Source organism: Pelophylax lessonae (genome assembly GCF_965119305.1).
Source record: "Pelophylax lessonae genome assembly, chromosome: 5".
NCBI classification, from domain to species: Eukaryota; Metazoa; Chordata; class Amphibia; order Anura; family Ranidae; genus Pelophylax; species Pelophylax lessonae.
Window position 1 is genome coordinate 171,793,950 of NC_138772.1, and position 16,574 is coordinate 171,810,523.

General features: G+C 38.8%; 1 protein-coding gene across 1 annotated transcript in view; it reads left to right on the forward strand.

The window, feature by feature from the left end:
* LOC309556062 (collagen alpha-4(VI) chain-like) overlaps positions 1 to 16,574 on the forward strand; it is a gene marked incomplete at its 5' end in the record, with an annotated part of 225,801 nt that overhangs the window by 31,782 nt on the left and 177,445 nt on the right. Inside the window, 5 exons of the mRNA XM_082258374.1 lie at positions 2,236 to 2,856; positions 4,720 to 5,280; positions 7,182 to 7,739; positions 8,480 to 9,055; positions 11,744 to 12,319. Of these exons, the coding sequence (XP_082114500.1) occupies positions 2,236 to 2,856; positions 4,720 to 5,280; positions 7,182 to 7,739; positions 8,480 to 9,055; positions 11,744 to 12,319 (2,892 nt within the window). The remainder of the gene's footprint in view (positions 1 to 2,235; positions 2,857 to 4,719; positions 5,281 to 7,181; positions 7,740 to 8,479; positions 9,056 to 11,743; positions 12,320 to 16,574) is intronic.

Genomic DNA, 16,574 nt, shown 5'->3' on the forward strand with positions numbered 1-16,574 from the left:
GTCCATAAAAGGTTATTTAAAACAGCTTTAAAAAGGTAAAAGAATACCCCCACACTCCTCCTGCATTAAGGCTAGACACAGTACCAGGTAGGTGGGCCTATCTGAGTCCCTCCCCCAGAGTTCTCTTCTTTCTTGTTGATCTTCGCTAGCAAGGTTATTGAATAGAGCTCATTTGTAATCCAGATCAGGAATAAAGATCAAGAGAGAGAAAACAACGAGCTGTTAGTTGTCACCGCAGGGTGTCTGCGTAACTGAGCAATAACTTCTGCGAGAGAGATAAGCCTCTGGCGACTCCTTTACAGACCTTATTGTTTGTCTATGAGTCTCCTGAGAGAGTATGGTGATAAACCCCGGGGTTTTATCACCTCCTGCTGCGCTACCGCTATCTGTAGATAAAACTGTCTCTTCAGCAGATAAAGTCAGTTATTGGGCATGTGCCCTCTCACCAACAGAAGTTTCTCCTTCGCGCGCTTCCACTGCGGTCTCAGTCCTTTGGCTATATGCCAGCCGCGCGGGGTCCTTCTGGCGGATGACTTCCGGTCTCGGCAAACAGCAGTATGACCTCCAGGAATGTGCCTCGTGCTTGAGATGGGACGGTTCCACGTCGTCCCTCCAGGCTAAAAGGCTCTGGCCCAATATCCAGTGTCAGTCCTTCACTCTCGCTCGCTGGTTCCTCAGAGTCCAGCGCAGAAAGGCCCCCCCTTCGCGCGCTTCTCTCTTCCTTTAAATAACCTCCCCCATAGTGCCGTGCGGTGCAGCCGTGCACCCTGGATCTTGCAAAGCAGCCTGGGAGATGTAGTTTCTTCATCTTGTGAAAAGGAAGTCACAGCCCGGGAAATTCCATGCAGCTACCACTAGAGGGAGCCTAGTTCCTGGATCTTGCAAAGCAGCCTGGGAGATGTAGTTTCTTCATCTTGTGAAAATGAAGTCACAGCCCAGGAAATTCCATGCAGCTACCACTAGAGGGAGCCTAGTTCCTTCCCACATATCAAACAGTGTCTTTAGGCATGTTTAACCCCGCTACATAGAGATATTTGATCACAGGTGATCAAATATCTCTATATAACCAGAAAGCTCTGGTTGTGGGAAAAAAAGGACGTCAATTTCATTTGGGTACAGCGTCGCACGACCGCGCAATTGTCCGTTAAAGTCACGCAGTGCCGAATCGCAAAATACCCCCTGGTCAGGAAGGGGGTAAAATCTTCCGGGGCTTAAGTGGTTAACCTTAACCTTGACTGTAACTCTAACCCAGACACTGGCCTAGATCACACCCTGATCTAGCTATTTTTTTTTTTATGCACACGCTACTTTTTGTTTACACTTTTCTCCTCTAGCAAGGAGAAAAAGATACATTGTATTGGAGAAAACAAGAGAGGGGTAGGCTGTACAGTGTTTGATCACTGTGATAGCAAATCAGAAACTATCACAGAGATCAGGAACTGGGCCTTCCAGTTCTCGATTAATAGTATGAAACCCAGACCTATCAGTGAGAGCTTAGTCTCTGTGTTGGAAGCATGCACATATATGTGGTCCCACGGATAAAGACTCACTTCTGTGAGGATGCATATACAGTAGATGTACGCCCAGCAGGAGTGGGATAAACATAAAATCCCCCTAGCACAAGTAGTTTAAAGCCTGCAATAACAGGTTCTTTCTATCCTAGGAACAACAGTCAATAGAAAAATTAAGCAAAGGGGGTTTCGAGGGGAGCATGTGACTCATTCTCTTCCTTCCTCGCCATAATGCTGGTGCTAGCCAATTGACCACTTTCTCACCCAGTACTGCCACATGGGGTCAGGAAAAAAAAAATCCACAGACCTGTACATGCACCACATTTTGACCTAAAGCTTACAACGGGCTTAATCACTTTGCTCCAAGAAGCCACATTTGGGGGAACAAGAAGATACAGTAAGTGTTTTTAGGTGGGGAGAGGGGCAGTTTAGTGAGCCTGTTGCTTTTCACTGCACGGGCAAAGCATAGGTTCTCTAATGCCCCATATCTGTTTTGTAGCATTTTCATAAAACTGCATCAACAAAAGGCTTTTATCTGGGATTCTAAGATGTTGCCAGAATAAATTTTTAACTGCTGACACCATTTCAGCACTATTAAAAATTCCGTATAGGCTCAAATTTAGAATGTATTCAAAATTGAGATGAAATTAACATTTTACACTGGCTTAACTATAAGACACACTTATACTTTGTTCTCACAATATTTTTCTCTTTCTTTCTTTAGTTTGCATCAGTGCCTCGCTTGCTGATATTGTTTTTGTGATTGATGAATCCAGTGATATTGGTGATACCAACTTTCAGCTAGCAAGAGTATTTTTGCACAAGGTTATCAATGCTTTGGAGATTGGCTTGAACAAAGTTCAGGTGGGCTTAGTTCTCTATAGTGACAAGCCCAGCCTAGAGTTTAAACTGAATACTTTTAAGGAAAAGTATGAAGTTCTGGACTATATAACTAAGCTGCCATACAGAGGAGGACAGGCACACACTGGAGCTGCTCTCAGTTTTGTAAGGAAGGAACTCTTCTCTCTGGAAAATGGTGGCAGAGCAAACCAAGGTGTCCAGCAAATCGCTGTGGTCATGACCAGTGGACAATCAAAAGATGATCCCTCTAGGCCTGCAGCAAAACTAAGACGGTCTGGAGTTGAGGTCTTTGCAGTTGGTTTTCAAAATACTAACAAAACAGAGCTGAAAAGCATAGTTTCGCATCCACCACGGAAACATATCTCTATTGTAAAATCCTTTCTTCAGCTTTCAAATATTCTCCGTAGATTAAAGAAGCTTCTGTGTCGAGAGATTGTTGTTCAATCATTTGCAATCCCAACTCTAGTCCGGAGTTTGAAAGATGGTAAGATGAACCAATCAACTCCCCTACCCATAAAAAGGACAGCAAATAGAAGTAAATTGGTATATGTGTTAGATAATACTTTTATTAGTGGGCTATTCTTTGACCTAGTTCTCCCACAGAAAGAAAGACAATCTCATCACTTATAACCAGATATAGGCAATATATTAGTTGTATATGCTACAGGTTACAATATACAATATATATACATGAATCTGTTTACATAGGCACATCTCCGTTCGGTGTGTTTCACCGATGATCTGCGGGTGCCAGCGGACATTGAGTGCTGGTACCCGCAGATCGCCTTCTGCTGTGATTAATTCCAACATTAATTCCGGTAGTGCACGTGTGTCCCCTGTAGGGGAACGTGCAGAATCACGTGTATATATGTGATCTTGCACAGAAGGCCCTCCCTGTAGCAGTAAATCTGCTAATGGGCAGGCCAGAACTGATTAAAGCAGATCTTCACTCTTTTAATCAACATCGACAAATTTAATCCTTATGGTGCTAGCATTAGTAAATAAATAGGAAAGTTTATATTTACTTGTTTTAAACTTTTTTTTTTACATTTATTCAGTTACTTCCTGGTTTCCAAGCCTAGGTAAAAGATGTCATACATTCCAAGAGTCTTTGGGGGAGGGGGGGGGGGTGGCTTTCTCAGCAAATCCTTCTTCCTGCATGTCTGAGCTAAGGGCAGATGGATTCCAGGAAGTAATCGCTACATTAATCTTCTGCCCCTACTCAAGATGACCATTGCCTTAATGGTTAGGGGGGTTTTTGAAAGTATTTTAACAGCAAAGCGTAGCAAGGAGATGTGGGTGGATGGGTAAGTTTTCTTTGAATATTAAGAATTAATTAAATTGTGTCTTTAGTTTGTAGTGCTCAGATGCAGTGTACTTCTGCTTTAAGTATAGTTTCCTATCTGACCCTAGCCAAGTAGTTGGTTCGTTTTCACTACAACCAATTCCGATTCTCTAACACTGTAGCTGTTTTGTTTACCTCCAAGCCCCCTAATTGGCCCTTCCAACCTCCCCCCCTCCCACAAATCAGCTGGGGCCACAAATCTTGAAGTTGCAGGATTAACCCTAAAAGCATGGTAGTGACAAACCTGAACTTCATTCCTATATATAAAATACCTAAATATTAAAGCCCATGTTTCTCTCAATTAGATGACTGCTACCACATGGAGTGATACCTCCTGGCAGGTGGCATGAGCTCTCCCAGGTCACAGAATCAAAATAACCGCTTCTGATGATGGAGATGGGTCAGAAACCCAAGTGGTCCCTAGGCCTGTTTGCTGCAACTGGCACCAGGTCATAGCGTTTGGGATTGCCTTATCAGGGGGCAGCTGGTACAGAAGTGCTATGATGATGCAGGGATTGGGGACCAATGCTCAATAAGGATTAATAAGGGATCTTGGCAGAGGGCAAGCAGAAATAAATTCTGATATTTCAGGTTACTAACAGGCTGGAGACAAGAGAGTTATCAAGTTCAGGCAGGGGTCTTGGTAGGTCCCCAGCAAAGGTTAGTCAGACAATCTGGGTAGGCAATAAAGAAAGCAGAAAAAAACAGAATACAAAAGAAGTGTTAAACAATTTGGGTTCTGCTAATTGATAGCTTGTTTGAAGACACAGCACCAGGCAATTCAAAGGCTGAATCCTAAAAAAAAACCTTTTGGTTAGTGGACATGCCCAGTGTAGCCTTGGCAGGGATTCTGTGAGCCCTATTGGAAGTACTAGCAGGGATTTTGGAAGGTTATACAGCTTGAAGTTATTTTTTTGTACAATATAACAGCATGCTTTGTTTAAAGTAAATATAGGGCCCCATAATTTGTTTTCATACGAACTGCAAATGGCTTTCTCTTAGGTTGCGTGGATACAGAAGAAGCTGATATCTACTTTCTGATTGATGGTTCGGGTAGCATTTACCCAGAAGACTTTGAGGACATGAAGAAATTTATGACTGAAGTAGTAAGTGTGTTTCAGGTTGGACCAAATAGCGTACGCTTTGGAGTGGTGCAATACTCTGACAACCCAAGGATTGAATTCACTATCAATACGTTCACTGCACAAAAGAACTTAAAGGAAGCAATAAAAGAAATCTACCAGCTAGGAGGGGGGACACAAACAGGAAAGGCTCTGCAATCAATGAAAAGTCTCTTTGCTCAAGCTGAAAGTGAACGGCCCAATAAAGTTCCCCAGTCCTTGATCGTCATTACAGATGGAGAGTCTCAAGATCGGGTGACTGAAGCTGCAGCAGATATTAGAGGAGATGGCATCACTGTATACGCCATAGGTGTCAAAAATGCAGTAGAAGAACAGCTGGAAGACATAGCTGGGAGCAAAGACAAAATGTTTTTTGTTAATAATTTTGATTCTCTGGATTTAATTAAGCATGAATTAACTCGCGATTTGTGTACACCAGAAGGTAAGAAATTTGAAGTCTGACAATTAAAATATAGTAAATAATACACATAATTGAAATAATGATAGAGCAGTCTACAAATCATCTGTAATCCGTGTGGTGAAAAATCAAATCACAATACCCCCCTATTCTTTTTCTAAATAGTGCGTCACAGCTGCCACAATATTTAACAGCTGTGACGCACTAATGGATTGTAGTTACCCGAACAGCAGCTGCATCTGATTGGATGCAGCAACTGTTTGGCTGACCAAAGAGTGGGAGTGGAAGTAGAGTGGGAGGCAGCAGATGGGGCCACCCAATAAGTTCATCAGGAAACAAGCAAATTGCAGCAGTATATGACCAGCTTTACTTGTCAGGGTATCCAGTGACTAGATACCCTCATCAAAATTATACTTTTGCATGGCAGTTACAAAGCCAAGTGATAATGCCCTACTTTTCTCATGGATTCACCAGATTCACCATAAGTAAAAATAAACAGAATCCTATGCTAGTGTGAGACAGGGTGAAGACTTGAGCTATTTAGGGCTCTGACTCTGAACAATATAATAAGCCAAGAGACGATTAAAACATATTACTTTTGGGTTGAGTTAACCTTTAATTTAGACACTATGTATGGTTTATTAAGAATCAAGTATAATATTTATTAAGCAGTGGGAACTTCTTATAGGAGAGATGAAGTATAAAGGATTCCTTTAGTAAACATTCTTGACCCTCCCCCCCCCAAAAAAAAAAAAAGGTTTACCCCTAGCATAACATATCTTCCTGCAAAGCAAAATAATAAATAGCTTCAGATTTTGTTCGTTCTTATGGCCCGTATACATGATCCATAAATCAGGTGAAAAATACTGCTTTCGAAGCAATTGTACAATAATCTGATTGTTAGTACTCAGCTTTAGAGGGCCGATCACAACCTTTTATCAGATATTATCCGATCGGACAAGCACAAAATTGTTTAACGTACGATGCCAGATCATGCATTTTTATTTTAATCAGTATAGTTTTCGTTCTAAAATACAATACAAATACATTACAACACATTACATCACTTCTGATTTATTATTCTGTTGTACAAAAATTTTCAGAACTTCAGTAAACTCTTTATTTTTGATATGTGACTAGTTGCAAAAAAAAAAAACAACAGATGATCTGTCATCTGGTTTTCGGATCGTGTGTATGGGCCATTAAGGTGATTTTAGCCAGGTGATTATTTAGGTGATTGCAGCCACATCAACCCATAGTATTACATGCAACTGTACCTCCAGCAATTTTGTGTACCTGAGTCAATGCAAAAAAATAAAAAATGAATGGTAAATTGGGGAGACAGGACAGAAATGACAGAAAAGAATGAATCTTCGTAGACACACCACAAAAGAACAAGAGCATCACTGCACACCTTTTAGGCATCATCTCTCAGAACCAGACCGTTCTATAGAAGACATTAATGTTTTTGTTCTTAAAGAGAATTTTCTAAATATTCAGGAAAGGAAAACAGTTAATCCAAGAATGATAATTCTATTTGACACAAATAATGGACTGAATGTGGACTTCTTTTTTCTGAATCACTGTCTAACAATTTTGTTACCATTCTCTCCTCCTGTGACTCTCTCCCCTCTGCCTTTCATTCTACAACCCCCTTCTTTACTCCTTACCTCGCTTCTCATCTGATTGATTATGTATTAGTTTGTCTGTTTGTGTCCCTTTTTTAATCCTCCGTGATTGTTGACTTGCAAACATTTAACATTTTGCTAAAACCTATCACCAAGTATCATGGGCAGTATTCATATATTCCTAATTACTATCTGACATTTTTAGCCTTAGTTCAATATAGTTTTGTATGCCAGATTATATGTTGTACAAACATATTTATGTTCAGATATTATTGTTTGTCTTTTTCTTGCCTCCAGCTTGCAAAGACATGAGAGCAGATATCCTGTTTCTGATTGACAGTTCTGGCAGCATCAATTACGATGATTATGAGAAGATGAAAGAATTCATGAATTCCATAGTGAAGCAGTCTGAAATTGGTCCAGACAGAGTTCAGATTGGCCTGATCCAGTTTAGTTCTGAAATCAAAGAAGAGTTCTCACTCAACAAGTATAAAAAGAAAAATGAAATTCAAGATGCCATATCAAGTATGGAAAAAATAGGTCAAGGAACCATGACTGGAGTCGCGTTACAAAATGCATTGCCATATTTCAGCTTGGTCAGGGGAGGAAGGACACAAACGAAACAATATCTTATTATAATCACAGATGGAGAGTCTTCAGATCCAGTGGCAAAACCAGCTGATGCTATTAGGAACAAGGGTGTTGACATTTATGCTATTGGTGTACTGAATGCAAACAACTCACAGCTTTTGGAGATTGCAGGAAAGCAAGACCATGTCTTCCTTGAGGATAGCTTTGATGCTTTGGCGTTTCTAAATAAGCAGATCGTGTTTGAAATTTGCAATCCTCAAGATCGTAAGTCTAACCTTCACACTATTTCTTAAAAATAGCCTTAAAATAAACCAGGCATAAAGCCTTATTATTGTAACAGCAGTAGTGAAATACACATACCTTCTGCTAACTGCAAGTTTTTATCTTATTCCTTATATTGATGTCATTATAGAGCCCTTGGCACCGTAGGCCCATGGTGTATGTTAAGTTTCTACTTTTACGAAAGTTGACCTAAAACTCTACCACTCCTAGCACTGATCCCTGCCACCTGTCATTCCACTTCTAAATCTTAAAGCCTCTACTGCCCACTAAATAGCTGGCCTTTGACAGCAAATTATGTAAAAATAGTGAAGTGGCACTTTTTTTTCCCCGTAATTAATATATAAATGCTTTCTAAATGCTGAAACCATGTAAAAAAGCATTTGATTTCCATAGGTAGTTCTGTCACTTTTACTGTGAATTGATTTACAGGAGGAAAGAGGGCTCTGCCATCTTCTGAGTAGGTTCTCACTTGTTTTCTGTGGATATTTTGTTGCTCAATTAATGGTTATATTAAAATAACTTCTCCCAATCTCAATTACTTATCAGTGGGCCATCTTTTCTGGAGGACATACTGTAGGACATTTGTTTTTACCCCTTTCTTAAAACAGGCAAAGTTATTACTAGCAGCTAGTCTCTAAAGACTCTAAAAATTGCCACCTCCAGTCTATATTATGGAAATCTCAGCTATAATAATAATTAATATATTATTTTGTGTTTCGCAGCATGTAAAAGGACAGAGGTTGCAGACATCATATTTTTAGTGGACACCTCTTCGAGCATCACCCTTTCCCAATTTAAAATTATGCAAAGGTTTATGGAAGCTGTAGTAAATGACTCCACGGTTGGAAAGGAACATGTCCAGTTTGGTGTTGTGACCTATGGCACTACACCTGAAGAACAATTCCCTTTGAAAGCTTATTCTACCAAACCTGAGGTCCGCAAGGCTATATTTGCTTTAAAACGAACAAAGGGATTTACATTTACTGCAACAGCTTTAATGTACACCCAAGAAAGGTTTAATCCCATTCATGGAAGTCGTCCTGGAGTTGAACGGATTATAATTCTTATCACCGATGGGGAAACAACTTCTGCAGACAGACCGAAATTAGATACAGTACCTCAATCTTTAAGAAACGATGGTATTATAATCTTTGCTATTGGAGTTGGTGGAGCCAAACAAGAAGAGCTTGAGAAAATTGCTGGACGGCCAGATAGATGGTTCTTTGTAGATGATTACACTAGCCTGGAAGCTTTGCATGAGAATATAACACACAGTGTTTGTGATCAGTCTAAACCGGGTAAGTAAATCACATAATCTACATAAAAGAATGTTTTTATATTGTATATTTCTTTCTCATATGTAGCTTTATTTATTTTTCTGTTAAAAATCTTGGATAGTGGGTGTACAAATGTACAAAACTTGCAAGTCTCTTAGTTGATGTCACACCTTAAAGGGTAACTCCAGTTATGTGGAAAAAAATAAAGCAAATAAAAAGTATACAGCATATAAAATTGCTATACAAACCATGTTGTTATAATTTAATGTTGTTAAAAAATACTTTTCCTTTTCAATATGCAGTTGCTGTCCTTGTAAAATGCAAAATGGCAACCTAGAGGTGCTCTGTACACTGTTGATGTTCAGAACGCTCCCTGAGAAATGCCATTTCTTGCTTGTGTGATCAGTCCACTGATTTTCTCGGAAGTCTGCACTAATATAGAAGTCACATTTTAGGCATCATTTGCAAAAGGAATTTCAGTTTTGGTAAAATACTGGTCAAGGGTTAAATACTTCTAAAGGAATGCAGACCCTGCAGCTTTTTTCATTAGAACTCTGATGGTGCATTCGATGATTATAATAAACCAGTCCCTCCCATTTAGATTAAGACCGCAAAGGACCCGGTGAAGCAAACAGCTACTTCTTCAGGGCCATACATTATAGAATTTTCTTACAATTTTCTGTACAATTTTCTTTAGATTTACCTTCAACTATGTAGTACAAAGGCCTGCCTAATTGGATACAATTGAAAGTGTTTTTTAGTTTTGACCTCATATTATATGGTTTTTGATAAATCTAACAGAAAATTCTACAAGAAAATTGAACATGTATGGCCAGCCTTAGTGATTTCCCTTAACAATTTGGCAGTCTAGTTTTTTTTAGTAGATTAAGCCGTTGGGGCCAACTTTAATGTTCTATATGACAGTTTTCCCTTAAAGAAGTGTAGGTTTAAACAAAAATATCCTGTTATGTGAATCTGGTATTTTTTTCACATGATTTGGTTTATATTCACACTGCATTTGATTTTGATCCAACATTCAGTGTGATTGTATGATGTAACTTGGATGCTACTTGGATGTACTTTGCATATTCTATGGGACCTGAATCATGCTGGAATTGTACCAAAGTAGCACAGGACCCTTTCCAAAATTGTGCTGCACTGCTCTGCATTTATTTGAACAGGCACCATTGAAAATAACTTGATTTCTATTGTCATGCAATTCTTGCCACTCAAGTCACATCTGAAATTGCACTAGTGTGAACCAGGCCTTAGTTCACCTTTTCCACAAGAGAAGACATTACTAAAGAATGGCAATGATAAGGGATGATGCTTAGTTTTTTGATTTTTCAAAAAGATGCTAGATTCCAAGTTTATGTCAAGTTTGTATTGCCGCTTAAGCAGGTATTACATATAAAATGATTTCCTGATATGTTTTCACATTTCTAAAATATACAGTACCTATTGCAGTGAAGTTTATGTAAGACTAGGATTTGCCATAAAATTTTTACTTATGGGATTAATAAAGAATTCGGCATTCTGTGTTCTGTCTTCTGTACTTACTTGAGCTCCTATATTCTGCTGTGTTTTAGTGGGTTTCTAAGTACTTTATGTTTTCCTAAAATGACTGTAAACTGCAGCCATGTGGTGGATAATTGGTTTATAGCTTGCAGCAGCACCAGTAGTTAATACTAAAATCTGACTAATGAATGTTTGAGTTTTCAAGCCCATCATTAAATTGTTACTAAACCCAGGAGCCTGCATCTGGTCTCCAACAGTACACAGAACATGGAAATACAATCATTTTAGTAAATATAAACTGATATATACCCTTTCTCATCAGCAGTTAGAGCAGTCTTGTGACCTCTATCAGTTTCTGGTTAAAGCTTGTGGGAGCAGTTTTATTTTCCCTGGATTGTCCTATGAGGGTGCAGGACCCCTGACCCTCTGTCTGGACAGTGCTGATTGGCCCTGTGCTGATCACATGCACTCTCCCAAGAAAAAAAAAAACTCTCTAGCAATACACACCAAACTGATCATTAGCAGATGGTTTGGGGACTGTGAGAAAAGGGGAGGATCAGAGAAGACTGGACCAAACAGACTTTTTACACAATGCAGAGGATTAACCCCTTAGGTTTCACACTGAGTATAACAAGCATGCTTTACTGCATATACACACTGATTTTACTGTTGTGGGTTTAGTAACACTTTAAAGCCCACCTCCAGCCAAAACATATTTCGTTTTTGGATAGAGCAGGAAAAGGTTGATTCCTCTATAGATTTGTATTGCTGTCCTAGTCAATTTTGGGGAGATTTCCCTTTACATTGTGACAAGATGTAATGGGAAATCTCTCCAACATGGGCAAACGCAAAATGTAACCCTGATTACAATCAGGAAGGGATAAATCTTCTGACAATGCTTTTATTTCTGTCTGTGCCTTCCTGGCCAAGTGACACCTACCACCTCCATTTCTAATATTAGGTCAAAGAACGGGATGTAAAGGCGAATCTCAAAGACAAAAAACAACCTCACAGGAATTTTAAATCTTACCCATGCTATCCAAAACTTTTAGAATGTCTGGAGTTATGCTTTAAAACTTCATAATCCATCTTTATCTATTAGTTCCTATCTAGTATACAAGGAAAAGCAAGTTTCGGGTTTAGATTTATTATATATAAAATCATGTTTTTGTTTTTCTTTTGTCTTTTCAGCTTGTGATCATCAACAGCTTGATCTTGTGTTTTTGATTGATGGTTCTGCAAGTATTAGCCCAACTGACTTTGAAACATCAAAGGCTTTCATGAAAGACATAGTAGACAACTTCGCTATTGCAGAGGACCGGGTACGAATTGGGGTGGCCCAGTACAGCGAGAACCCCCAGAAAGAATTTTTCTTGAATGAGCACTACTCAAGTTTAAAAATGAAAGATCATATTGACCAGATTGCTCAGCTGAATGAAAATACCTATACAGGAAAAGGCCTGAAGTTTGTCAAACGTTTTTTTGATCCTGCCAATGGAAGTCGTAAAAACCAAAATGTTCATCAGTATTTAATAGTAATGACTGATGGTGAGTCACATGATACTGTATATGAAGAGGCCGCCGAACTGAGGAACAATGGAATTACAATCTTCTCTATTGGAGTTGGTCTCAAAAACAACTTTGAGCTTATCCAGATTGCCGGGAATCCACAAAATGTTTTTGTGGTTGAAAACTTTAATGTTCTTGACTCAATCAAGAAGAAAATTGTATCTCAAGTCTGCGAACAAACGGATGACCCTTCCATAGGTAAGGACTATGTGCTATATAATTTACAGCAGGTATTGGGGGGCTTCCTCTTCTTTTTTTTTTGCCTATGAGAGGTAGAGGAACCTGCAATAAAATGAGTTCTCAGCTCTGGGGTGAGTTTGCATTTTTTGCATGAGTTTGTTTTTGGATTAAAGGGAAAGTGAGGATTTAAAGAGCATGATGGCTTTTTTTTAAAAAAAAATGAGTCTGTCCCTACAATAAAATAAAAAAAAATCACAACCAGTCTATAACAAGATATGTTTGATATTCATCTTCCCAGTGGGTGATGGAACTGGTGGGAGGGACAACAGTGCTCAGAGGGGGCCAGGTATCTGAAATATGTTGAATTCCATTTGCACCCATAGCTCAATGGAGCAAAATTGACCCATCAAATGCTGGAAAGGTAAGTATTAACTGCTTTAAGACCAGAAGATTTTACCCCCTTCGCGACCAGGTCCTATTTTACGATTCAGGACTGCGTTACTTTAAAAGACAATTGTCGCGCGACGCTGTACCCAAATTAAATTTGCGTCCTTTTTTCCCACAAATAGAGCTTTCTTTTGGTGGTATTTGATCACCTTTGCGCTATAAACAAAAAAAGAGCGACAATTTTGAAAGAAAAAAAAACAATATTTTTCACATTCTGCTATATAACATTCCCCCCCAAAAAAAATTAAAAATCGATTTTTTTTTAAGATTTTTGGCCAATTTGTTTTCTGCTACATATTTTTGGTAAAAAAAAAATCACAATAAGCGTATTTTGATTGGTTTGTGCTTGTACTAACTACGGGAAAGATTTTTGTAATTTTCATTGTTTTTTTGTTTTTTTTTTCTACTAGTAATGGCGGCGATCTGCAAATTTTTGCGGGACTGCGACATTGCGGTGGACAGATCGGACCCATAACTGACATTTTTGACACTTTTGGGGGGACCAGTGACATTACTACAGTATTCAGTGCTAACAATATGCACTGTTACTGTAATAATGGCACTGGCAGGGAAGGGGTTAACACTGTTGGTGATCAAGGGGTTAAATGTATAAACAAAAAAAGGGGAAAATTGCTGGAAAGCCAAGCTAATATTCACAAAAGGTATTCAATTGGTAATACCTACTCGCTCTTGGAGAATCTAGGTTAAATGATACTCATATGGCAAAAAAGCATATAAAAAAGGAAAAAAGACATCAAGAGAGAATGCCCAAAAAGCGCCATATTTTAAAGAGTATAGAGATATAAATATTGGATTTTTCTAAATAACGCACCCACACAGTTCCAAATAGAAAAATGTAAATTTATTGAATTCAGGAACAAGGGAGCTAAAATAAACAGAGAACCTTCCACCACATCACCTGAAGAAAATTGACTATGTAGTCATTAAAAACATGATTACTGATGTGTGTGTGTGTGTGTGTGTGGGGGGGGTTCTGTGACACAGACAGAGATTGCTGAATCCTGTGATCTCTCCCTGTCTGTCACTGATAAAGATCCGCCTGCTTTGTTTACATAAGCAGGCGGGTCTTCTCACCATTTCTACGACGATCAGGGGAGGGAGGCGGCGATCACCGCCTCTCCTCCACCGGCCCGACTTCTGCTGTGTGCAAACACAGCGGGAGCGAGCCTCCGGTGCCGCCGGAATCACATGAACTCCAGCGACGTAGGTCTACGTCACTGTACCCAGGATAGCTGCACTGCCACAGTAGGATTACTTTGAGTAGTCGGCAAGTGGTTAAACATGCTCCTTTATAGGCTGGTTGTGATTGATTGATATTTTTTTTTTTAATGTAGCAGCAGGGTCACTTTAATGAGAGAGCACAGTAGACGGTTTGCCTTCAGCCTCTCTCTTAATGAAGCTCTGTATAGCCCCATCTGAACAGAACAGGCAGAAAAAGAGAGAGAAGGTATGAGTTTCTCTGACTCATTACGTTTTATTCTTATCTGAGTTTTACCTGTTTAAAGCATTTGTTACCCAACATTTCATATTCCTGATATGTGCCTGATGTACCCTGTACTTGTATGAAAAAAGTATCCTACTCTCTTTGTATTGCTTCCTTTGTGTGAAATCCCTGGTGTTCCTGCCAGTCCCTCTGCTTTCCTACTAAAAACTGACCACACTAAGCAAGAGAACATGGTCAGTTCTCTAGGTATGCTGGAAAGTCAGCCTGCTCTCCTCCAATGATCAAACTTGTCCTGGCAAACACCATCCCCCCCTCCCCTCCTGCACAGCCATTCACTGGGAATTCAGATTCTCCTCTCTCGGCTCTTATGCAGCTGAGAACAGAGGGAATGTGATCATGTATAAAAAGGGGAAAAAAGGTATTTATAAGGTTTTGTTTGTATATGTATACATAAATGTTTTGTCTTTGATTTATATTTTAAACTGAATGGGTTGTTTTACAAGGTGAGGGTTTACAATCACTTTAACTCTTACCAAAACAGTCTTTTTCAACAAAGTAGCTAAGAATAGATAAGTAAATATATGAAAGGGCACCTGGAGCTCTACTTGCTTTATGAAGCTGTAAATGTGATATTTTCATATGTAATATTTATGGTAATAATTAGGAAAAAAATAAAATGTTCACTTTTTAGTTGTGGAGATAATAAATAGAAAAAAGCATATACGAAACACAATATACACAAAATATGGACTGTGTAATCTAGGACGCCTGCAATGGCAAATATTGTCATTTATAGTACACTCACAAACATTGTTGCAGAATATATATTTCTTTCACATTGTGACCAGCATTAGTGCAGAAACTAAAGTGTGTACTATTTTTAAACAAATATAAAGCACACTGTCATATATCGATGCTGTATACATACTGTGAATAGTAAATCAATTATCAATGGGCCCGCTATAACTCTACAGCTGTTTTACAATAAGTTTCATATAGTTTATATACAGTGGTGATCGTTTCAGTTTTCTAGACAACTGCTTAGAAGATCCCATGTTGGGGCAAGGTCAGATGAGTCTGGGCATTTAAAACCTTTGAGATTGACATCACCTGGTCTTCCCAGATGATGACTGAGAACAATCCATGACACTGGCAGGTCTCAGCCTTGCAAAGGGGGCAGTGCTATAAATTCTGCAGGGTGCCCAAACTTTTGCAGACGCCATTTTTTTGTTTTCTGTTATTTCGAAAGTGTAAATGATGGAAATAAAATCTAACTTTTGTTGACATATTATAAGAATGTCTAATCTGTAATTTGATGCCTTTTGGAGATTTTTCCATCTATCCTTGGCTTCTTTATGCACATGAATACAAATTTTTACCTGGGGTGCCCAAACTTTCGATCACCACTGTATTATACATTTTCTTTCTTTTTTTGCTTACCTTATCTTATTTACTTTTTTTTAATGTTTTTGAGCTAGTGGTGGAATTAGCATGTTTCCTGTGTAATACTTGGAAGTGTAATGCCATATGATTTTGTTTAGAATGTGTTAAATAAATGTGTGAGAGGAAAGTGCACACTTTATTTTACTAGGTAAATCTTCTCTACTCCTTTAGTACAGCAAATGTGTTTTCAAAAGATCATGTATTTTTTCACATGCAATAAATACAAATACACTAGGTGGTGCCAAAACACAAGAGTTCTATGCTGTGGCATTGCCTTTTGTAAATGTAATTCATATATATTTCACAGTTCTTGCATTGCCTTTCAGAATCCGTAAAGTTTTTTATTTTTTTAAGAAACTATATAGCCAAATAAAAATGTAAACAATGGCAAAAAAATTAAATTCAGAACTGATTTCTCTTAAAGTGGAACTGTATTCAGAAAATTAAGTCCTGATAGATCACTTCAGGCTGGCTCCTTTTGCAGGTATAGCTATATAAAATATAAAAAATAAGTGCCTAGTCTGTTTAAGATCCAGTAAAACACTGTCTCACCCTGTTCTGCATATGCTCAGCTGCTCTCCATTTTTGGAATTGTGCTGAAAATCAGAGCCACTAGAGGCAGATCTGGTATTAGGTTAAAGATTTACTGCTGCTCATGGGCTCTTGGCTTCAGCAAAATGGCAGCCTCCGGCAAGAACAAACTGTAGCAACGATGGAGGCAATTTACAGCATGCACTCATTTTTGTAGCATAATTATTAATGTGGAATGTATGTTCCTTGCTAAAGAACATTTTTTTTATCAAGTTATTATAAGTAAAGTTCCCCTTTAAAGTGTACCTTTCTTTTACCTTTTACCCATGATGGGCAAACCAGAACCAAAGAACTTTCCATGCCCCATATGACAGAGCTAGGCCAGTA